The sequence below is a fragment of the Bufo bufo genome, chromosome 7 (genome assembly GCF_905171765.1).
Source record: "Bufo bufo chromosome 7, aBufBuf1.1, whole genome shotgun sequence".
In the NCBI taxonomy this organism is placed as follows: domain Eukaryota; kingdom Metazoa; phylum Chordata; class Amphibia; order Anura; family Bufonidae; genus Bufo; species Bufo bufo.
The window spans coordinates 235,620,035-235,646,348 of NC_053395.1; the positions used below are offsets into that span (position 1 = coordinate 235,620,035).

Sequence of the window (26,314 nt, forward strand, 5' to 3'; positions counted from 1 at the left end):
ACCCCTGCAGACCGCCGACCTACCGCCCGGTGTGCTGCTACTACTACTACTACTACTACCCCTGCAGACAGCCGACCTACTGCCCGGTGTGCTTCTATTACTACCCCCGCAGAAAGCCGACCTACTGCCCGGTGTGCTTCTACTACTACTACTACCCCTGCAGACAGCCGACCTACCGCCCGGTGTGCTGCTACTACTACTACTACCCCTGCAGACAGCCGACCTACCACCCGGTGTGCTGCTATTACTACTACCCCCACAGACAGCTGACCTACCACCCGGTGTGCTGCTACTACTACTACTACCCCTGCAGAAAGCCGACCTACCACCCGGTGTGCTGCTACTACTACTACTACCCCTGCAGACAGCCGACCTACCACCCGGTGTGCTGCTACTACTACTACTACCCCCGCAGACAGCCGACCTACCGCCCGGTGTGCTGCTACTACTACTACTACCCCCGCAGACAGCTGACCTACCGCCCAGTGTGCTGCTATTACTACTACCCCCACAGACAGCTGACCTACCACCCGGTGTGCTGCTACTACTACTACTACCCCTGCAGACAGCCGACCTACCACCCGGTGTGCTGCTACTACTACCCCTGCAGACAGCCGACCTACCACCCGGTGTGCTGCTACTACTACTACTACCCCTGCAGACAGCCGACCTACCACCCGGTGTGCTGCTACTACTACTACTACTACCCCCGCAGACAGCCGACCTACCGCCCGGTGTGCTGCTACTACTACTACTATCCCCGCAGACAGCCGACCTACCGCCCGGTGTGCTGCTACTACTACTACTACCCCTGCAGACAGCCGACCTACCACCAGGTGTGCTGCTATTACTACTACCCCCACAGACAGCTGACCTACCACCCGGTGTGCTGCTACTACTACTACTACCCCCGCAGACAGCCGACCTACCGCCCGGTGTGCTGCTACTACTACTACTACCCCCGCAGAAAGCCGACCTACCGCCCGGTGTGCTGCTACTACTACTACCCCTGCAGACAGCCGACCTACCGCCCGGTGTGCTGCTACTACTACTACTACCCCTGCAGACCGCCGACCTACCGCCCGGTGTGCTGCTACTACTACTACCCCTGCAGACAGCCGACCTACCGCCCGGTGTGCTGCTACTACTACTACCCCTGCAGACAGCCGACCTACCGCCCGGTGTGCTACTACTACTACTACCCCCGCAGACAGCCGACCTACCGCCCGGTGTGCTGCCACTACTACTACTACTACCCCTGCAGACAGCCGACCTACCGCCCGGTGTGCTTCTACTACTATTACTACCCCCGCAGACAGCCGACCTACCGCCCGGTGTACTGCTACTACTACTACTACTACTACTCCTGCAGACAGCAGACCTACCGCCCGGTATGCTGCTGCTGCTACTACTACTACTACTACTACCCCTGCAGACAGCCGACCTACCGCCCGGTGTGCTGCTACTACTACTACTACTACCCCCGCAGACAGCCGACCTACCACCCGGTGTGCTGCTACTACTACTACTACCCCCGCAGACAGCCGACCTACTGCCTGGTGTGCTGCTGCTACTACTACTACTACTACTACCCCGCAGACAGCCGACCTACAACCCGGTGTGCTGCTACTACTACTACAACTACCCCTGCAGACGGCCGACCTACCGCCCGGTGTGCTGCTGCTACTACTACTACCAATGCAGACAGCCGACCTACCGCCCGGTGTGCTGCTACTACTACCCCGGCATACTGCCAACCTACCACCTGCTGTGCTGCTACTACTGCTCCTACTACCCCCGCAGACAGCTGACATACCGACCGGTGTGCTGCTACTACTACTACTACCCCTGCAGACAGCCGACCTACTGCCCGGTGTGCTGCTGCTACTACTACTACCCCCGCAGACAGCCGACCTACTGCCTGGTGTGCTGCTGCTACTATTACTACTACTACCCCCGCAGACAGCTGACCTACCGCCCGGTGTGCTGCTACTACTACTACTACCCCTGCAGACAGCCGACCTACCGCCCGGTGTGCTGCTGCTGCTACTACTACTACTACTACTACTACTACTACCCCTGCAGACAGCCGACCTACCGCCCGGTGTGCTGCTACTACTACCCCCGCATACAGCCAACCTACCACCTGGTGTGCTGCTACTACTACCCCCGCAGACAGCTGACATACCGACCGGTGTGCTGCTACTACTACTACTACCCCTGCAGACAGCCGACCTACCGCCCGGTGTGCTGCTGCTACTACTACTACTACCCCCGCAGACAGCCGACCTACCGCCCGGTGTGCTGCTACTACTACTACTACTACTACTACTACCCCTGCAGACAGCCGACCTACCGCCCGGTGTGCTGCTACTAGTACTACTACCCCTGCAGACAGCCGACCTACCGCCCGGTGTGCTGCTACTAGTACTACTACCCCTGCAGACAGCCGACCTACCGGCGTATGAAGAAGCAAAAGACATGTGCCGGCGCGGTGCGATATTAACCACATGGTATGTTACCGCCATCATACGTGCGTTTCCCCACAGCTACGTGTGTCAGTGTCACTCAGACATCAGTTGCTGGCATGGGGGGGGGGGCAATAACATATTTTCCTAAAAATTCATGGACTAGAGGGTGCTGTACACCAATTTCCAGAGCAACTGGAGCCAATATGGTTCGTCCCCCCCAAAAAATTGGCAAACTGGAACCAAAGCAAATCTCAAAAGGTTCGATCATCTCTATTATGATATATGGGGGAGAACAGGGCCATTATCTTCAGATATATGGAGGAGGACGGAGACATTGTCTTCAGATATATGGGGGAGGAAGGGGCCACTATCTTCACATATATGGGGGAGGAAGGGGCCCATTATCTTCACATATATGGGGGAGGAATGGGCCCATTATCTTCAGATATATGGGGGAGGACGGAGACACTATCTTCAGATATATGGAGGAGGACGGGGCCACTTTCTTCAGATATATGGGGGAGGAAGGGGCCACTATCTTCAGATATATGGGGGAGGATGGAGACATTATCTTCAGATATATGGGGGAGGATGGAGACATTATCTTCAGATATATGGGGGAGGGAGGGGCCCATTATCTTCAGATATATGGGGGAGGACAGGGGCCACTATCTTCAGATATATGGAGGAGGACAGGGCCACTATCTTCAGATATATGGGGGAGAACAGGGCCATGTCACCGCCAGCTCTCTGAGAAGGTCTGGCAGATGTTCTTCTGTACCTCTTGCATGATGTTCTTTGTTTTGGTTTCACTTTGTCATCTCCTTTCCTTTTCCCAGCTGTCACCTATTTACACTAATTGCCTCCCTTTATATTCCCTCCCATACTGCCTCACTTTGCGGTTTATACTACTTTCTGGATTGAAGTGATCACTGCTGGAGACTCCTGTTACTGCTTGTTTAGATAAGTCCTTTCATGTATTGTGTTTCCTTGCTGGCTTGATTCTAGGTGATCCTGACTCCCTCCCTATTAAGTGCAGGGAGCCGGTGGTCGTGTCCCCTCACTATTATAGGGTTTTCAGGTGTCACACAGTCTAGGTACGAGGGCATGCAATCGTCTACCTCTGAGACCCTTGTATGTGCTTAGCAGTCAGGGTGAGCTCTTAGGGTTTTATAGGGGTCACCTTTATGCTCCTTAGTTTGGGATCAAGCCAGTCGGATGTTTATCCATAACTTCCAGCTATCTGCAACATCATCCGTAACAGGCCATTATCTTCAGATATATGGAGGAGGACGGAGACATTATCTTCAGATATATGGGGGAGGACGGAGACATTATCTTCAGATATATGGGGGAGGACGGAGACATTATCTTCAGATATATGGGGGAGGACGGAGACATTATCTTCAGATATATGGGGAGGACGGAGACATTATGTTCAGATATATGGGGGAGGAAGGGGCCCAATATCTTCAGATATATGGGGGAGGAAGGGGCCCGATATCTTCAGATATATGGGGGAGGATGGAGACATTATCTTCAGATATATGGGGGAGGATGGAGACATTATCTTCAGATATATGGAGGAGGATGGAGACATTATCTTCAGATATATGGAGGAGGATGGAGACATTATCTTCAGATATATGGAGGAGGATGGAGACATTATCTTCAGATATAGGGGGAGGATGGAGACATTATCTTCAGATATATGAGAGAGGATGGAGACATTATCTTCAGATATATGAGGGAGGACGGGGCCACTATCTTCAGATATATAGGGGAGGAAGGGGCCCATTATCTTCAGATATATGGGGGAGGAAGGGGCCACTATCTTCAGATATATGGAGGAGGATGGAGACATTATCTTCAGATATAGGGGGAGGACGGGGCCACTATCTTCAGATACATGGGGGAGGAGGGGGCCCATTATCTTCAGATATATGGGGGAGGACGGAGACATTATCTTCAGATATATGGGGGAGGATGGGGCCACTATCTTCAGATATATGGAGGAGGACGGGGCCACTATCTTCAGATATATGGGGGAGGATGGAGACATTATCTTCAGATATATGGGGGAGAACAGGGCCATGTCACCGCCAGCTCTCTGAGAAGGTCTGGCAGACGTTCTTCTGTACCTCTTACATGATGTTCTTTGTTTTGGTTTCACTTTGTCATCTCCTTTCCTTCTCCCAGCTGTCACCTATTTACACTAATTGCCTCCCTTTATATTCCCTCCCATACTGCCTCACTTTGCGGTTTATACTACTTCCTGGATTGATGTGTTCACTGCTGGAGACTCCTGTTACTGCTTGTTCAGATAAGTCCTTTCATGTATTGTGTTTCCTTGCTGGCTTGATTCTAGGTGATCCTGACTCCCTCCCTATTAAGTGCAGGGAGCCGGTGGTCGTGTCCCCTCACTATTATAGGGTTTTCAGGTGTCACACAGTCTAGGTACGAGGGCATGCAATCCTCTACCTATGAGACCCTTGTATGTGCTTAGCAGTCAGGGTGAGCGCTTAGGCTTTTATAGGGGTCACCTTTATGCTCCTTAGTTTGGGATCAAGCCAGTCGGATGTTTATCCATAACTTCCAGCTATCTGCAACATCATCCGTGACAGGCCATTATCTTCAGATATATGGAGAAGGACGGAGACATTACCTTCAGATATATGGGGGAGGAAGGGGCCACTATCTTCAGATATATGGGGGAGGATGGAGACATTATCTTCAGATATATGGGGAGGGATGGAGACATTATCTTCAGATATATCGAGGAGGGTGGAGACATTATCTTCAGATATATGGGGGAGGATGGAGACACTATCTTCAGATATATGGGGGAGGATGGAGACACTATCTTCAGATATATGGGGGAGGAAGGGGCCCATTATCTTCAGATATATGGGGGAGGCCGAAGACATTATCTTCAGATATATGGGGAGGACGGAGACATTATCTTCAGATATATGGGAGAGGATGGAGACATTATCTTCAGATATATGGGAGAGGATGAAGACATTATCTTCAGATATATGGGGGAGGACGGGGCCACTATCTTCAGATATATAGGGGAGGAAGGGGCCCATTATCTTCAGATATATGGGGGAGGAAGGGGCCCATTATCTTCAGATATATGGAGGAGGACGGGGCCACTATCTTCAGATATATGGAGGAGGATGGAGATATTATCTTCAGATATAGGGGGAGGACGGGGCCACTATCTTCAGATATATGGAGGAGGATGGAGACATTATCTTCAGATATAGGGGGAGGACGGGGCCACTATCTTCAGATATATGGGGGAGGATAGAGTCATTATCTTCAGATATATGGGGGAGGATGGAAACATTATCTTCTAACACAGTGCCTTGCAAAAGTATTCACCTCCATGACTTTTTTTGTATTTTGTTAAATTACAGCCTTAAGTTCAATGTTTTGTTATTCTGAATTGTATGTGATGGATCAGAACACAATAGTCTAAGTCGGTGAAGTGAAATGGGAAAAATATATAAATAAAACTATTGTTTAGAAATAGAAAACAGAAAATTGTCCTGTGCGTATGTATTCACCCTCTTTGTTAGGAAGACCATAAAAAGCTCTGGTGCAACCAAATACCTTCAGAAGATACATAATTAGTGAAATGATGTCACCTGTGTGCAATCTAAGTGTCACATGATCTGTCATTACATATACACACCAGAGGCTGCAACACCTAAGCAAGAGGCATCACTAACCAAACACTGCCATGAAGACCGAGGAACTCTCCAAACAAGTAAGGGACAATGTTGTTGAGAAGTACATATCAGGGTTAGGTTATAAAAAAATATCCAAATCTTTGATGATCCCCAGGAGCACCATCAAATCTATCATAACCAAATGGAAAGAACATGGCACAACAGCAAACCTGCCAAGAGATGGCCGCCCACCAAAACTCATGGGCCCGGCAAGGAGGGCATTAATCAGAGAGGCAGCAGAGACCTAAGGTAACCCTGGAGGAGCTGCAGAGTTCCACAGCAGAGACTGGAGGATCTATACAGAGGACGACAATAAGTCGTACGCTCCATAGAGTTGGGCTTTATGGCAGAGTGGCCAGAAGAAAGTCATTACTTTCAGCTAAAAACAATAAGGCGCATTGTGAGTTTGTGAAAAGGCCTGTGGGAGACTCCCAAAGTATATGGAAGAAGGGGCTCTGGTCTGAGGAGACTAAAATTTTACTTTTCGGCCATCAAAGAAAACGCTATGTCTGGTGCATACCCAACACATCACATAAAGAACACCATCCCCACTGTGAGACATGGTGGTGGCAGCATCATACTGGGAGGACTGGGAAACTGGTCAGAGCTGAGGGAAAGATGGATGGTGCTAAATACAGGGATATCCTTCAGCAGAACCTGCCCCACTCTGTGCGTGATCTGAGGCTAGGACGGAGGCTCACCTTCCAGCAGGACAATGACCCAAAACACACGGCTAAAGCAACACTTGAGTGGTTTAAGAGGAAACATGTAAATGTGTTGGAATGGCCGAGTCACAGCCCAGACCTCAATCCAATAGAAGATCTGTGGTCAGACGTAAAGATTGCTGTTCACAAGCGCAAACATCCAACCTGAAGGAGCTGGAGCCGTTCTGCAAGGAGGAATGGGCAAAAATCCCAGTGGTCAGATCTGGCAACTGCTCCTAGAGACCTATCCAGAGCGACTTGGAGCTGTGATTGCCACAAAAGGTGGCTCTACGGAGAATTTACTTTAGGGGGGTGAATAGTTATGCACCTTGACTTTTTCTGGTATTTTGTCCTATTTGTTGTTTGCTTCACAATAAAAAACGAAAACATCTTCAAACTTCTCGGCATGTTCTGTAAATTACATGTTGCAAATCCTCAAACTATCAATGTTAATTCCAGGCTGTGAGGGGGGAATACTTTTGCAAGGCACTGTATACAGTGATTCCTCAAGATACAATGGCGTCAGGATACAATATTTCCAGCATACAATGGTCTTTTCTGACCCGAAACCAGACTCAACATCCACTGTCTGAGACTCAGATCCAACCAATCAAGGCCACTTCTCTGGTAACATAGCTGGAATAGATGCTGGTTCTCAGATGTTCCTGACCATTATATGGGAGGACTTGTTCTCTCTTAGTTATCTGCTTATTTGTCCTAAATCTTCTTTTTCTCTTATCTTGGATGACATTTTGGAGCTCTGGAACCGATTACTCAACTTACAATGGTCGTCCTGGAACCAATTCATATTGTAACTTGAGGGACCTCAGTATTACAGATGTTAAAAGGAATATTTAATTTAAAAAAATTACCTATTGTTTAAATCATGTTTTTTAGGTCACTATATTTAAAAAATTGTATAGAATCCTGCAGTTTTCACACTGGCCACTAGGCCTAAACTATGTTAAGACTTCCTGTCTTTTGGGAGCTGCCATCCTGGGCCATAGGCACAGGGGAGTTTTTCAGGTATGCTCTGTGACCTGTGCAGAGGTCAGGAGGGTGGAGATAAGCTGTGATCACCTACTGTGAATGGTGGATCCTGTCTAATGTGTACACAGGTGTTACTTGCCATTGTAATTTGGCCTGTAGTGATTGCTGAGAAAATTTTGAAAATTGCAGGATTATATACATTTTTTGAAATAATTAGTGGAGGGGGAAAAAAACAAGTATAACATAAAAAAATGATTTGCACAACAGGTCATTTTCTGATGACACATTCCCTTTAAGGATATCTTACATTAAATATTTTCTAGTGGAGAGGGGAGCCGGATGTAGACCCTACTGGAGAAGGGAGTAGAATGCAGACCCTACTGGAGAGGGGAGCAGAATGTAGACCCTACTAGAGAGGGGAGCAGAATGTAGACCCTACTGGAGAGGGGAGCAGAATGTAGACCCTACTGGAGAGGGGAGCAGAATGTAGACCCTACTGGAGAGGGGAGCAGAATGTAGACCCTACTAGAGAGGGCAGCAGAATGTAGACCCTATTGGAGAGGGGAGCAGAATGTAGACCCTACTGGAGAGGGGAGCAGAATGTAGACCCTACTGGAGAGGGGAGCAGAATGTAGACCTGTGACGGACTGAACTGTCACTGGGGCTGCTGGAGAAGCCTGAGGGCCAGCCTCCTTCCTACAGACTATGGACCGAGAACTATGGAGACCCCCTAAGACCTTTTGGGGTTACAAGGAACTATGAACCCTGATTTATGTGTGTAATTTATATGCCACATATTTCCTATGGCCTATTAAAAAGGCATGGTTTGGATTCAGCAACACAAAAAGGGTTAACTCTGCACTGAGACTCCCACTGATTGTGTTAGTGATGGGATTAAGATAGTTGATTATAATAGCAGCCGACTCCTTGATGAGTAGAAGATCACCCTATGATACACTCCAGAGATAATCCCATCACATGTGTCTCCTCTTCCCATTCATTCATTATGGAGAGGGTGAAGATGTCTGTTTGCATGCTCATTGTTGATTGCGTCAAAGACAATGTCAGTGTGTTTGTTAATTGAGTCACAGACAATGCCATTGTGTTTGTTGAATAGGATTTGTTTTTGTGTTTAAACTGTACAGGATTGGCTGCTATGTCATGTCCTCAGTTCCCAACCAGGTCCACGGGGGTGGTACCCTTGTTGTAAAAATGTGTATATAAGTCAATGCTGTGTGTTCAATAAAGAGTTCCTGTTTTACATTCAACATAGAGCCTCGTCTCATGTGTGGGGGATTGCTATACGCTGTATACTCCCCTGGCTATAACTCCTAGCTCTTGTAAGAGCTGTTCCTGCTCTCTGAATTTAGGAGAGGTTCACCCACTGGAGCCTGGAGCCTTGTCGTAGGTCCAGGGTGGGTAGGAGACGGTGAGACCGTAACCAAGCTTCGGCGGTTTGTGGGGTCTGCAGTGCTTACGGTGTCAAGTGGAGTGCTTGGAGTCCTCGGGAAGCACTTTGAGCATCCATCGACGGAGGTACCCGGTCGGGGTGCCAGGAGATCCGTTACAAGACCCTACTGAAGAGGAGAGCATAATGTAGAACCTACTGGAGAGGGGAGCAGAATGTAGACCCTACTGGAGACGGGAACAGAATGTAGACCCCACTGGAGACGGGAGCAGAATGTAGACCCTACTGGAGAGGGAAGAAGAATGTAGACCCTACTGGAGAGGGGAGCAGAATGTAGACCCTACTGGAGAGGGGAGCAGAATGTAGACCCTACTGGAGAGGGGAGCAGAAGGCCTTTGTATCTGATGCTTCTTTGTTGCGGCCACCACTTTCATGGATCTCTTCTTTGGTTCAGCCACAGTTAATTAAACTCTAACCCTGAACGCTGTTGCCTTGTGAATGAAATTTCACGCTTCTCCTTCTACAAGACGACACTGCAGCACATCACAGAGAGAATTTTATGGTTTCTAATAAACACAAGGGACTTTTCAATCTTCGATTTCTGGTCCCCGGAAATGGATTTTGCCCGAGGTCTGAGACGAGCAGCTTCCGTCTCTGTGAGGGAGTCTGTACTCCATGGAAATTCCACATCTCATTAGCTTCCGGAACGCGAACTTCACATGGTGATAACTTCATGGACTCACAGGGAGATTACTGAGCTGCAGGTCCTATCACTGCCCCGGCACACAGAGTGTAACAAGGCATTTAGTAGCTCTGGCTGCACTGTAGGTACATGGCTGAATAGTTCTATCTGGAGATCAGCCCCAGGGCTGGAGAGAATCAAACCTCAGGTGGCTCCATACATCATTCACTGTCAGCTGGCGCCCTAACACAACCATCATGGTAGAACATCTGTGCCTATGGCAGCTGTACTGCACTGGTCACTCAGTCACGCTGTATTCCTGTAGGTTTGGTGAGGTCCAGTGAAGAAGGCCAATCTCATACATTACATGTGATGTAATAATCTGTATAATTGCTACCACATGATTGCCTCTGGATAATTGTGCAAGATCGATGAGCCTATCATTTCACCTAAGGAGACTTGACATTCTGAATCTTGCAGGGACTTCAGAGCAGCACTTGTGGCAGCAGTCACCACAGAGGTCGAGCCTCAGGGTCAGTCATCAAGGAGAAAATGCAGTCATCTGTACAATGGACGAACATGGAGGCGCTCCAAAGAGAAGGACCCTACAATGATTGGACACAAGCCCCAAGGGAACCAGACTGAGCTGAGGAAGAAAGGACTCCACAACCCCAGCAATGGGCAGATCCGCGGATTCCCCAGGATAAGGTGAAGGTAAAAAGCACTGGGTGCAGAGTTCCAATGTGAAGAGTTATTAAACCATCAAATCCTTCCTCAGTCACAAAGAAGAGGTGGAGACGGCACAATGTTCATGTAACGAACCGTTTCAGCAGACAAGGGGTTAAAATCCGTTTAGGCGATATGCCCCTTTCTGAGAGACAGGCACAGCTACTGCAGGACACCAACCTCCCGAACTGGATACAAAGTAGCACTCCAAACTGGAACCTCACGAATAGCTGCTAGCAGACAAACAGGAATCAGCTTACACTCCTGGCAATCAGTCTCTAACAGCATACAGCGGATCCCCCCAATAATGAGACAAGGCTCCGTGTTGAGGGTCAAGCAGTGGTCTGACTGTACTTCAAGTACAGCCTCTTTTATTCATAAACCACAAACATAGTACTGCCCACAGGGTTTTGAAATACAACCAATCAGTAATTTACAACACATACAATGATACAACATATCCCCACAATGCATCATGGCTTCCTCCTCTCTGTCCCGGAGACAACCGAGGAGCAATCCAATTATCTCTCAGGACAAAGGGAAATCGCCAATACACATGTGCAGACAACAGGACAGACATCACCATTTAAACACACAATGGGACAATGGCACAATAGAAACACACCCAGCATTTTCCTCCCAAGCTGACAAGTTACACTTATTATAAATTGTTACAACTTTGTGAGTTTACATTGTCCATACATATAACTTACATCAATTTAAACAGGGGTTTAAAAGTTAGGCTACTTTCACACTAGCGTTCGGAGCGGGTCCGTCTGATGTTTCATCAGACGGATCCGCTCCTATAATGCAGACGTTTGTATCCGTTCAGAACGGATCCGTCTGCATTATAACTTAGAAGAATTTCTAAGTGTGAAAGTAGCCTGAACGGATCCGTCCAGACTTTACACTGAAAGTCAATGGGGGACGGATCCGTTTGAAGATTGAGCCATATAGTGTCATCTTCAAACGGATCCGTCCCCATTGACTTACATTGTAAGTCTGGACGGATCCGCTTGCCTCCGCACGGCCAGGCGGACACCCGAACGCTGCAAGCAGCGTTCAGGGGTCCGCCTGCTGAGCGGAGCGGAGGCTGAACGCCGCCAGACTGATGCATTCTGAGTGGATCCGCCTCCACTCAGAATGCATTAGGGCTGGACGGATGCGTTCGGGGCCGCTTGTGAGACCCTTCAAACGGAGCTCACGAGCGGACACCCGAACGCAGGTGTGAAAGTAGCCTTAGTATGGGCCATAATCCTGAGGCAAGAGGCTTTTAAACAGGCCTCTCCAAAACCCAGTGGCGAGGTTGGTTTCGCCACAGTTCCCAACAAGTCAGAGAAGATCAAAAACGTGGACTGGATTGTAAGATACACATGGAAAAAAGGAAAAAGACACAAAAAATACTGCACAAAAAATGATGGATAATGTAAAAACCATGAAAGACATATTCCAATTAAATAACAGAGGAACCTACTCTGATAAGGATCACATCATAAAGGATCATAAAAGATCACATCATAAAAGATCACATAAAGAATCTTATACAGGATCACTTCATAAAGGATCAGATTGTAAAGGATCATACAAGATCACATAAGGAATCTTCTAATACAGGATCACTTCATAATGCTATGGATCCTTTCTCTACATCTGCACACAGGATCTCTTGGCGGATCTCTCAGCTCTAATACTCTGCTCCTCCTCTCTGATGGACAAATATGGTGGGAAGTGCGAGATCTTCAGGACCTTGCACAATCCACACGATCAGCTGGATTCTCCTAGATTTTTCCAGGTGTTCATTTAATCCCATTTTTAATTCTCAGGGGATTAAATCCTTTCCCAGAATCAAGATTTTCAGTTACGGCTTCTGAATGACTTGACCCCCAAAGTAAATCCTACGCTTTAATAGTGCGAAGTACGGTATAATGTCATGAAATCAGCTCGGGACCGACAAAGCAAGGACCTGTCAATGGGAGCCGTTCATTGGAGGTCACACAGGAAGGAGGAGAGAACATCTCAGCTTGTTCTCACACCTCCCAACATCTGACTACTACCCCCAACATCTGACTACTACCCCCAGTCTCAGAGATATCCAGAAACACCCCCCCCCCCCCTCCCCTGTCTGTACTGTCACTAGCAGGGTCGGGGATCACTAGCCCCCAACATCTGACTACTACCCCCAGTCTCAGAGATATCCAGAAACACCCCCCCCCCCCTCCCCTGTCTGTACTGTCACTAGCAGGGTCAGGGATCACTACCCCCAACATCTGACTACTACCCCCAACATCTGACTACTACCCCCAGTCTCAGAGATATCCAGAAACACCCCCCCCCCCCCTCCCCTGTCTGTACTGTCACTAGCAGGGTCAGGGATCACTACCCCCAACATCTGACTACTACCCCCAGTCTCAGAAATATCCATAAACACATCTCCCTCCCCTGTCTGTACTATGACTAGCAGGGTCAGGGATCACTACCCCCAACATCTGACTACTACCCCCAGTCTCAGAAATATCCATAAACACATCTCCCTCCCCTGTCTGTACTATGACTAGCAGGGGTCGGGGACCACTACCCCCAATATCTGACTACTACCCTCAGTCTCAGAGATATCCAGAAACACCCCCCCCCCCCCTCCCCTGTCTGTACTGTCACTAGCAGGGTCAGGGATCACTACCCCAACATCTGACTACTACCCCCAGTCTCAGAGATATCCAGAAACACCCCCCCCCCCCTCCCCTGTCTGTACTGTCACTAGCAGGGTCAGGGATCACTACCCCAACATCTGACTACTACCCCCAGTCTCAGAGATATCCAGAAACACCCCCCCCCCCCCTCCCCTGTCTGTACTGTCACTAGCAGGGGTCGGGGACCACTACCCCCAATATCTGACTACTACCCCCAGTCTCAGAGATATCCAGAAACACCCCCCCCCCCCTCCCCTGTCTGTACTGTCACTAGCAGGGTCGGGGATCACTACCCCCAACATCTGACTACTACCACAGATATCTAGTACAACCCCCAATATCCAGCGGGCGGGAGATCTATTACGGATATTGTTTGGGCGGAGGTCGCGCGCGCAGTACATAAGACCCGGTTATTTTTCGCTCTTAGCCGCGGCTCCTCGCACTTGTGGAGCCGTAATTGGCGGGAGATCCTCTCATGTGTTGGGGTCCTGTCTCATGTGCCGCCTTGACGTGCACGAGATCTGACATGACTCGTAGGAGATGTGAATTGAGGGGCTGTTTATATATATATTTGACATTTTTTGTAAAAACTAATTATTTGATTTAAGAAATAATAATAATTTGATAGCAGACGCATTAAGGGGTTGAGAGGGGTCAGGGCAGAGGTCAGGCGGTCACAGGATATGCTCACCTGCTTGACGTCGTAGGCCAGGAGCACATAGCGCTGGTCTGGGGACAGGGAATATCCAGAGGCCTTGAACGTCACCTACAAGGAAAGGGGGGACAGTAAGACCGAAACCCAACACCCCAAAAACGTCCTATGCTGGACTCATTGCCAGGCACTGCATGGGGGATAGATGGATCACGGTTGGATAAAGACATGGTGATATTTCATCTAAAATCCTTTTCACACTGGGAAAGCATTCGGAGGGCCGGCATACGTCTGGGTGGAGTAATGTAGCTGTTCAGACATGGCAGCCTATGGACGACGTATCTCGCTGTATCTCCTGATATATACCAGACACCTGTGTCAACAGGGCCTCATACATGTCCACCTCTTCATCCCCAAGCACCTCATAGCTATTCTTGTTCACTGGGCGAGACGGAGACTCAAAGGGGTAAGTGAGACTAATTGTGAGCTCCTGGGTACAGGGACTGATGGCCATCTGTGGACTGCGCTGGTGCTGTGCCAACCACAGGAATACTTACAAACGTGGAGTTTTCTAAAAGCGTTGTGGTGTCGTTGGTCTCTGCGTTAAATTTGAATACAAATCCATCCCTGTTCTTATAGACAATCTCATGTTCTAGAAGACAAGAAGAAAAAGGAGCAGTGAATGACCGATAAAATGATCCAATCGCAGACACAGCTGGTGTCGCTCAATCGCACACACATGCCCCATTTCACCTATGCAAAGTCATCAACTCCTTACTTTATTTTACTTTAAAACTTGTATTGACTTTTACTGTTTATTACTGTGTAACTGCATTTTATATGTATGTTGTGATATATATCCTGCTCATTTGCACAGCACGGTGGAAAGGGTTAATGAATATTGAGAGACTTTTGGGACTTTCTAGCTAGTAATGAGAAGCTGGTAATTTTCCACAACTACCATTAAAGAAGAGCAGGTTTTTAGGGGGGAAAAGCCAGACGTTGTTTACCACCAAACCAGACAGACTGACCTTGTGACTGTCTGGTTAAGCGCTGTTGTTATGTCTGGAAACTTGTTTTTGTCAAAAAAAAAAACTGCTGTGTCATTGCCATTGAGTATCATTGAAGCTCTAATGTAAGTCTATGAGAGACAACAAGTGTAACATGGTATCTGTTTGTGTTGAGTTTCTCCACTCCACCTCTTCCACTAGAAGGTGCCAGTCTAGCTAGAAATAGTATATAAGGAGAGCAGTCAGAACCCCTAGTGTTCTGCAGTTAGAGAAGAGTGTTTAGAAGAGGAAACTGCCAGACTGTCACGGCTATTGGGGAAGGGTAAAAACACAGATACACACAAGGAAATAGACAACAGTCTAGGCCTCAAAGGCTAAGGAAGAAGGATGGGGACCTCCTTGTAATCCCTAGGCCTTTCCCTACCTCCTGCCAGTATGAGCAGATCCTGGTGGTCGAAATGCTCATACGCCGGATACCTATGCCCTGCTAAAACGGACGAGCCCTAGGATAGGTAGCAGGAGTCGAGAAAGCTGGTTCCTTCCCAGATGAAGAAACCTGCGTCTCTGTGAGGCCTAGAACTAAAGCACACCAGAGAACAACAAACAGAAAAGGCAACTAGTACTTAGCTTAGAGATGTATGGAGAAGCAGGATATCCAAGACAAACAAGCTCTAGCGACTACAAGAGGAAGTATCAACCGCATGGTCAGCAGTGTGAGGCGGACCTAAATAGAGCCCCATCACTGATAACAAGCAGAACCTGAGGAGAGGTGAGATCCTGCCAAACAACATACAAAGATGAAAACAGAGAGACCTGTCAGATAGCCTCACGTGCAGCAAGTCTATCCGATCTTCTCACCTCTGTCACAGGAGGGACCGTAACACAGACTATTGAGTGACCAGCCTTGTCCAGGGTACCAGCCTTCTGAAGAGAAAGAGGGACAGCTAGCTCAGGCCTTTCCTCAGCATCAAACCCTTCTTCTGCCCAGGAGAAGACTGGCGACGCCTAGCCCTAAATGTCCTAGATCTGCAACCTAACCACAGTACCTGCTATCCTGTTCTGCCCCAGCGAAGACCATTTCTATGATGTTGCTGAAGTCTGCCAACTTCCAGCTTGATGACCACAGTGGTGACCACTGATAACCGGGATCACTGATAACCAACTTGATGTCTACAGCCTTGATCAGCCACTTGTATCCTGTCCACATGCATCTCACATGTTCAATAGAACCAGTTACCAGGCAGAATACAACATCAGCAGCCCACCAATCAGAAGTGGAAGAAAACAAGGCTTGTTAACTGAACCCCAGGGGAAGATTGAAAGCCCCCCTAGAGATGGACTATCTCAAACCCTATGTACATAGCTGGTGCTTGTTGCATGGATCTTCTTTGTTATGTAGTCCTGACTGTCAGGGACGCCACAGTCAAAGTAGGGGAGAGTGCAGTCTGGACAATTGTGGACATTTGCCCCTATTTTTCCTATGCATAGTCATCAACTTCTTACTTTAATTCTATTTAAAGGGTTAACTTGTATTGACATACTAATTACTGCGTAACTGCATTTTATATGTATGCTATATATTCTGTTCATTTGCACTGTATTTGCAAGGCTCTGTGTAAAGAGTTTATGAATATTGAGAGACTTTTGGAACTTTCTAGGTAATAATGAGAAACTGGTAATTTTCCACAGCTACCATAAGGTTTAAAGAAGAGCATGTTTTTGAGGGAAAAAGACAGACTTTTTTACCACGAAAACCAGACACACTGTCCTTGTAATTGTCTGGATTCGCTCTGTTATGTTTGGAAACCTCTTGTCAGGAAAAACTGCTGTGTCCTTGCCATTGAAGCTCTGATGTCTATGAGAGATGAGAAGTGTAACATTGTATCTGTTTGTGCTGAGCTTCTCCACGCCACCCCTCCCACTAGAAGGTTCCAGTCTAGCTAGAAATGTCAGAGCTCCTAGTGTTCTGCAGTTCTGGAACAGTCCTTGGAAGAGGAAACTCTGCCAGGCTACTGAGTGACCAGGAGAAGATGCTGACACAAGAATACTCTGCCACATACCCTGGATCACCAGCCTTGTTCCAGGGTACCAGCCTTCTAAAGAGAGAGGGACAGCTAGCTTAGGCCTTTCCTCAGCATCAAAACCTTCTTCTGGCAAGGAGGAGACTGAAGAAGCCAACCCTATGCCTTGTCTCAGGGAGGAGACTGGAGAAGCCATCCCTATGCCTCATCTCTGGGAGAATACTGGAGAAGCCAGCACTATGCCTCGTCTCAGGGAGGAGACTGGAGAAGCCAGCACTATACCTAGTCTCAGGGAGAATGGGGAAGCCAGCCCTATGCCTCGTCTCAAGGTGGAGACTGGAAAAGCCAGCCCTGTACCTCGACCTGTATTGTTTTGCACCTGAATCCCTCCAGTAAAGAAGCCCCCTGGTTTACTGCAGACCCTGACTCTCTGGACTTATTTCCAATTAAGGTGCCTTACCATCCCTTCCGGAGAGCAGCAACATGTGGTGATACCTCCCCAAACGCGGCCACTGCATATTCACACATGGACAATAGACTGGAACATTTACAAATACATAAATTATTCTTGTAACCAATCAAGTTTAATGAAGATCTCGTTGAATCCCGGTGAAGAGTCCTCCTGGTGTTCCTTACTCCAAATAACCCATACACTGTACTTGGAGAGGACAGATGAAATTTTATATTTTACCATATTCTTTACAGGTTACTCTTCCATGGGTGTCTACTCAAGAGATAAGCAGCTTCTCTCATCCCTCCTGGTAAGCGCCCGACATGTTAGGGACTGGTGGTTCCCCTTCCCTTTCCCTGAGTACGGTTCTGGATCAAAGATGGCCCCTATAGGGAGGTTTGATGTAGTATTTCTGGGCAGGTGGGGGTTAATTATTAAAACATCTACTAGGCTCAGACTTACGGGGGTGGCTTTGTAACCCCTCCTATCTAGAGGGAATATATACCCCCTCCTCCCTGCTGGACTTCCCCTTGTCCGTGGAAGCCGAGTTGCCCGTCCTCCCTCCCTTAAGTGGGTATATATGGCGCTCATTGCTATTTTTTCATGGTAATGTTGGATATTTCTTTATATTCTTTTCTTTACTCTTTCTTTCAAGAGCGATTCCGTTGGTTTCCAGTTGCGAAGTCACAGCTGGCGGCATATGAGACTGTGGAGTTTGGTTGGAGTTGTTGGTGTACTTGCACGCCGGGAGACCGGCGGTTGGTATTACCGCCCGATGTTATAATTACCTGAGTTTGCCGTATTGATAATAAAAGCTGTGGCCGATCACCTCCCAGCAAAGAGTTAACATGTTGTCAGTGTGTTTTTTATAGAATAAAGGTAATGGAAAAAGGGGGCCCTTGGTGAAGAAGAGGAGGCTCTCCCCCCTGCCCTTCCCTGCTTTGCCAACAGTCTTGGAGATTTCCAGTACATGGAGTATAAAAGTCTCCAAAATATTCCTTTCCAAGTACATTTGAGGCACTTTATGGTAGCTGGCCCACTGGAAAGGTTATGGAGCAGAGGTCATAGGTTTCTGCCAGGGATATGCTGGCTGAAAAGTTAATTAAGACACTTCAAAAAACTTGTCTGGATAAGCCTGCTCCATTGGTTAATGGCCTATTGGCCGCTCATAAAAGACGGGGTACTGTCACGTACTTACCTACCAGCATCATGGTCATGGCAGAAGCCTGTGCAGGGCAGTTCTCGCTCTCCATATAGATGGGGGTACTGGTCGGCTGGTATACAGGAGCTTCTGGCCTTGCGTGGTCGAGGCTGCTGTATCACAGCGGTAGCCAAATCCAAGGACAACACAGTATAAACAAGGGGGGAGAACTTGAAAGAATAATAGGTGATGCACAGGGGACTGCTAATGCATGTAAATGGCTTGAATTCCAATCTAAAGTGCATCGCTCAGTCAAGGAGATGGGAATACCCTTTAAATACTGGGAAGTTGTCAAGTCCAGCAAACAGGGTTCTGGAAGGTTCTATTGAAGTGATGCAGGCACTGCTTCTCACTTTGCCTCTCATCCCCCTGTATGTGCTGTCTAAAAGACAAACTGTTTGTTGCCCCGCTACAGGCAGTCAGGGAAGATGGGAGTTATAGTTTGGGAACAACTGCGGGGCAAGAGGTTAGGGAATATTGGCAAAATAAAAGCTGTGCTGAGATAGGTTGATATGGGCAAGACATGTTTTGTCTTCTAGTCAGCACATACAAGGAGATGAGAGGCAGACTGAGCTGTATTACAGATGTAAGCTCTGACTGACTCCGGGCAAAAAAAGAAAAAGAATCATCAAAAGATGATTTTAAAAATATTGGACGTTTTCTTAACTTTCTAAATATATACAGGAGATACCCAGGTTATAGCAGCATGGTCCATATCACTATATACAAGAAGATGTATAACTTAAACCAGCTGTACATATATAATTATATACAGGAGATACCCAGGTTATACCAGCTGTACATATATAATTATATACAGGAGATACCCAGGTTATAGCAGCATGGTCCATATCACTATATACAAGAAGATGTATAACTTATACCAGCTGTACATATATAATTATATACAGGAGATACCCAGGTTATACCAGCTGTACATATATAATTATATACAGGAGATACCCAGGTTACAGCAGCATGGTCCATATCACTATATACAAGAAGATGTATAACTTATACCAGCTGTACATATATCATTATATACAGGAGATGCCCAGGTTATACCAGCTGTACATATATAATTATATACAGGAGATGCCCAGGTTATACCAGCTGTACATATATCATTATATACAGGATATACCCAGGTTATACCAGCTGTACATATATCATTATATAAAAGGAGATACCCAGGTTATACCAGCTGTACATATATCATTATATACAGGACATACCCAGGTTATACCAGCTGTACATATATAATTAGATACAGGAGATGCCCAGGTTATACCAGCTGTACATATATAATTATATACAAGAGATGCCCAGTTTATACCAGCATGCTCCAGATCACTATATACAAGAAGATGTATAACTTATACCAGCTGTACATATATAATTATATACAGGAGATACCCAGGTTATACCAGCTGTACATATATAATTATATACAAGAGATACCCAGGTTACACCAGCTGTACATATATAATTATATACAGCAGATACCCAGGTTATACCAGCTGTACATATATAATTAGATACAGGAGATACCCAGGTTATACCAGCTGTACATATATAATATTATATACAGGAGATACCCAGGTTATACCAGCATGCTCCAGATCACTATATACAAGAAGATGTATAACTTATACCAGCTGTACATATATAATTATATACAGGAGATACCCAGGTTATACCAGCTGTACATATATAATTATATACAGGAGATGCCCAGGTTATACCAGCTGTACATATATAATATTATATACAGGAGATACCCAGGTTATACCAGCATTCTCCAGATCACTATATACAAGAAGATGTATAACTTATACCAGCTGTACATATATAATTATATACAGGAGATACCCAGGTTATACCAGCTGTACATATATAATTATATACAGGAGATGCCCAGGTTATACCAGCTGTACATATATAATATTATATACAGGAGATACCCAGGTTATACCAGCATGCTCCAGATCACTATATACAAGAAGATGTATAACTTATACCAGCTGTACATATATAATTATATACAGGAGATACCCAGGTTATACCAGCTGTACATATATAATTATATACAGGAGATGCCCAGGTTATACCAGCTGTACATATATAATATTATATACAGGAGATACCCAGGTTATACCAGCATGCTCCAGATCACTATATACAAGAAGATGTATAACTTATACCAGCTGTACATATATAATTATATACAGGAGATGCCCAGGTTATACCAGCTGTACATATATAATTATATACAGGACATACCCAGGTTATACCAGCTGTACATATATAATTATATACAGGAGATACCCAGGTTATACCAGCTGTACATATATAATTATATACAGGAGATGCCCAGGTTACACCAGCTGTACATATATAATTATATACAGGACATACCCAGGTTATACCAGCTGTACATATATAATTATATACAGGAGATACCCAGGTTATACCAGCTGTACATATATAATTATATACAGGAGATACCCAGGTTATACCAGCTGTACATATATAATTATATACAAGAGATGCCCAGGTTATACAAGCATGTTCCATATTACTATATACAAGAAGATGTATAACTTATTATTATTATTTATTATTAAAGCGCCATTCATTCTATAGCGCTGTACATATGATAAGCGGTGCACATACATTATACAGACAATTGCACTAATCATAAACAAGACAAGTTACAGACTGGTACAGAAGGAGAGAGGGCCCTGCCTGTGAGGGCTTACAATCCACATGGTATGGGTGAAGGACACAGTAGGTGCGGGTGAAGCTGGTCATGGCGGTATAGAGGCAGCAGGGTCACTGGTTGTAGGCTTGTCTGAAGAGGTGGTTTTCAGGTTTCTTTTGAAGGATTCCACTGTCGGTGAGAGTCTGATATGTTGGGGCTGCGAGTTCCAGAGTGTGGGGGATGCACGGGGGAAATCCTGGAGGAGATTGTGGGAAGAGGCGATAAGAGGAGAGGAGAGAAGGAGGTCTTGTGAGGATCGAAGAGTGCGTGTGGGGATGTATCTGGAAAGTACCTCAGAGATGTAGGGAGGGGACAGGTTATGGACGGCCTTGTATGTATTTGTTAGTACTTTGAAGTGAATTCGCTGGGCAATGGGGAGCCAGTGAAGGGATTGGCAGAGGGGAGAGGCAGAGGAGTAATAGGAGGAGAGGTGGATTAGTCGGGCAGCAGAGTTGAGGTTAGATTGGAGGGGTGCGAGAGTGCTAGATGGAAGGCCACAGAGGAGAATGTTGCAGTAGTCTAGGCGAGAGATAATGAGGGCATGTACAAGAATTTTCACAGATTCAAAGTTAAGGAAAGCACGGATGCGGGAGATGTTTTTGAGTTGGAGGCGGCAGGTGGTGGAAAGAGCTTGGATTTGCGGTCGGAAGGAAAGTGCAGAATCCAAGGTCACTCCAAGGCAGCGGACTTTGTTGACCGGGGAGAGTGTGCAGCCATTGATCATGATAGATAGGTCTGTTGAGGGGGTTGAACAAGATTGGGGAAAGATTATGAATTCTGTCTTATCCATGTTAAGTTTTAGAAAGCGAGAGGCGAAGAAGGATGATATAGAAGATAGACATTGTGGGATTCTTTATAGTAAGGTGGTGATTTCTGGACCAGAGAGGTAGATTTGTGTGTCGTCAGCGTAGGAGTGATACTGAAAGCCATGGGACTCTATGAGCTGTCCCAGGCCAAAGGTGTAGATAGAGAAGAGCAGGGGTCCTAGGACAGAGCCTTGCGGGACACCAACAGAGAGGGAATGAGACGAGGAGGTGGTGCGAGAGTGGGAGACGCTAAACGTCCGGTCTGTGAGGTATGATGTGATCCAGAAGAGGGCCAGGTCGGTGATGCCGAGAGATGAGAGAGTTTGCAACAGAAGGGAGTGGTCAACAGTGTCGAAGGCAGAGGACAGGTCAAGGAGAAGGAGGACAGAGTATTGTTTCTTGGTTTTGGCTGTCAGTAGGTCATTGGTGACTTTGGTAAGGGCAGTCTCGGTCGAGTGGTGGGGTCGGAAGCCAGATTGTAGGCGGTCAAAGAGGGAGCAGGAGGAGAGGTGGGAGGACAGTTCTGAATGGACATGTTGTTCAAGTAGCTTTGAGGCATACGGAAGAAGTGATATGGGGCGATAACTGGACAAGGAAGATGTACCAGCTGTACATATATAATTATATACAGGAGATACCCAGGTTATACCAGCATGGTCCATATCACTATATACAAGAAGATGTATAACTTATACCAGCCGTACATATATAATTATATTCAGGAGATGCCCAGGTTATACCAGCTGTACATATATAATTATATACAGGAGATGCCCAGGTTATACCAGCTGTACATATATCATTATATACAGGAGATGCCCAGGTTATACCAGCTGTACATATATAATTATATACAGGAGATGCCCAGGTTATACCAGCTGTACATATATAATATTATATACAGGAGATACCCAGGTTATACCAGCATGCTCCAGATCACTATATACAAGAAGATGTATAACTTATACCAGCTGTACATATGTAATTATATACAGGAGATACCCAGGTTATAGCAGCATGGTCCATATCACTATATACAAGAAGATAGTAATATGGAACATGCTTGTATAACCTGGGCATCTCCTGTATATAATTATATATGTACAGCTGGTATAAGTTATACATCTTCTTGTATATAGTGATATGGAGCATGCTGGTATAACCTGGGCATCTCCTGTATATAATGATATATGTACAGCTGGTATAACCTGGACATCTCCTGTATATAATTATATATGTACAGCTGGTATAACCTGGGCATCTCCTGTATATAATTATATATGTACAGCTGGTATAAGTTATACATCTTCTTGTATATAGTGATATGGAGCATGCTGGTATAACCTGGGCATCTCCTGTATATAATGATATATGTACAGCTGGTATAACCTGGGCATCTCCTGTATATAATTATATATGTACAGCTGGTATAACCTGGGTATCTCCTGTATATAATTATATATGTACAGCTGGTATAACCTGGGCATCTCCTGTATATAATTATATATGTACAGCTGGTATAACCTGGGTATCTCCTGTATATAATTATATATGTACAGCTGGTATAACCTGGGTATCTCCTGTACATAATTATATATGTACAGCTGGTATAACCTGGGCATCTCCTGTATATAATTATATATGTACAGCTGGTATATGTTATACATCTTCTTGTTTATAGTGATATGGAGCATGCTGGTATAACCTGGGTATCTTCCATATATAATTATATATGTACAGCTGGTATAAGTTATACATCTTCTTGTATATAGTGATATGGACCATGCTGGTATAACCTGGGCATCTCCTGTATATAATTATATATGTACAGCTGGAATAAGTTATACAGGAGATACCCAGGTTATACCAGCATGGTCCATATCACTATATACAAAAGATGTATAACTTATACCAGCTGTACATATATAATTATATACAGGAGATACCCAGGTTATACCAGCTGTACATACAGTACAGACCAAAAGTTTGGACACACCTTCTCATTCAAAGAGTTTTCTTTATTTTCATGACTATGAAGGCATCAAAACTATGAATTAACACATGTGGAATTAGATACATAACAAACAAGTGTGAAACAACTGAAAATATGTCATATTCTAGGTTCTTCAAAGTAGCCACCTTTTGCTTTGATTACTGCTTTGCACACTCTTGGCATTCTCTTGATGAGCTTCAAGAGGTAGTCCCCTGAAATGGTCTTCCAACAGTCTTGACGGAGTTCCCAGAGATGCTTAGCACTTGTTGGCCCTTTTGCCTTCACTCTGCGGTCCAGCTCACCCCAAACCATCTCGATTGGGTTCAGGTCCGGTGACTGTGGAGGCCAGGTCATCTGGCGCAGCACCCCGTCACTCTCCTTCATGGTCAAATAGCCCTTACTTTCAAAGTTTTCCCAATTTTTCCGCTGACTGACTGACCTTCATTTCTTAAAGTAATGATGGCCACTCGTTTTTCTTTACTTAGCTGCTTTTTTCTTGCCATAATACAAATTCTAACAGTCTATTCAGTAGGACTATCAGCTGTGTATCCACCTGACTTCTCCTCAACGCCACTGATGGTCCCAACCCCATTTATAAGGCAATAAATGCCACTTATTAAACCTGACAGGGCACACCTGTGAAGTGAAAACCATTTCAGGGGACTACCTCTTGAAGCTCATCAAGAGAATGCCAAGAGTGTGCAAAGCAGTAATCAAAGCAAAAGGTGGTGTAACGGAACGCCTAGCACCCCGACCGGGTACCTCCGTCGATAGATGCTCCTTGTGCTTCCAGAGGACTCCAAGCACTCCACTCGACACCGTCAGCACTGCAGACCCCATGAACCACCGCAGCTTGGTTGGGGTCTCACCGTCCTCCACCCACGCTGGACCCAAGACTGGGCTTTAGCTTCCAGTGGGTGAACCTCTCCTAAATCCAGAGACAGGAACCAGGAGCAAGCTCTTACAAGAGCTTATACTCAGGGGAGTATTGTGATATAGCAATCCCCAAGAGTGTAGTTATCCCATCCAAACATGAGCCAAGACTTCATGAAGGTATAAAACAGGAACTCTCTTTATTTTAACACACAAGCATTTTATACACATCTTCCAACAAAGTTACCACCCCAGGGTTTTGTAAAAACAGCCAATAACCACGTACAATAGACTCAGACACTCCCACACAAAATCCTCCCCTCTGTCCGTGATAGAATTACCTCACACTGGGTTGATGCAATCATCACAGACAGAAGAATACACAATATCCTCTGTCCTGGAGACAACCGAGAAGTAATTCAATTATCTCTCAGGACAAAGGACATCGCCAATACACACAGAGAGACAATGGAACAGACATCACTTACTCAAACATACAATGTCCCACCCTTTACATTACACATAGACATTTAACACATTCCCAGACAGCTCAAGTCTGAGTGCATCTTATTAGGTGAATGGCACTAAGACAACATGAATACAATAACATGAGCTAACTGGGTGCCCTCACATAACATACCATACAATTACACAGACAGATGGTTCTGCCACACATCTCAAAACCCCACATGTCCCCATATGGCTTGGATCTGAGCGCTCAGATGCCACAAACACAGTCAAATCGCCATGGGGTTTAAGTTTTGCATGGGCTGATGAGAGGGCCCATAATCCTGGGGCAAGAGGCTGGTACCCAGTGCCCTCCAAAACCCAGTGGCGAGGTTGGTTTCGCCACAGGTGGCTACTTTGAAGAACCTAGAATATGACATATTTTCAGTTGTTTCACACTTGTTTGTTATGTATATAATTCCACATGTGTTAATTCATAGTTTTGATGCCTTCATAGTCATGAAAATAAAGAAAACTCTTTGAATGAGAAGGTGTGTCCAAACTTTTGGTCTGTACTGTATATAATTATATACAGGAGATACCCAGATTACACCAGCTGTACATATATAATTATATACAGGAGATACCCAGGTTATACCAGCTGTACATATATCATTATATAACAGGA

At 46.0% G+C, this 26,314-nt stretch overlaps 1 protein-coding gene across 2 annotated transcripts in view; it reads right to left on the minus strand.

The window, feature by feature from the left end:
- DPP10 (dipeptidyl peptidase like 10) overlaps positions 1-26,314 on the minus strand; it is a 305,051-nt gene that overhangs the window by 205,749 nt on the left and 72,988 nt on the right. For both annotated transcript variants that reach the window (XM_040440599.1, XM_040440600.1), the window contains 2 exons: positions 14,618-14,712; positions 14,100-14,174 (listed from right to left, as the gene is read on the minus strand). In XM_040440599.1, the coding sequence (XP_040296533.1) occupies positions 14,100-14,174; positions 14,618-14,712 (170 nt within the window). The remainder of the gene's footprint in view (positions 1-14,099; positions 14,175-14,617; positions 14,713-26,314) is intronic.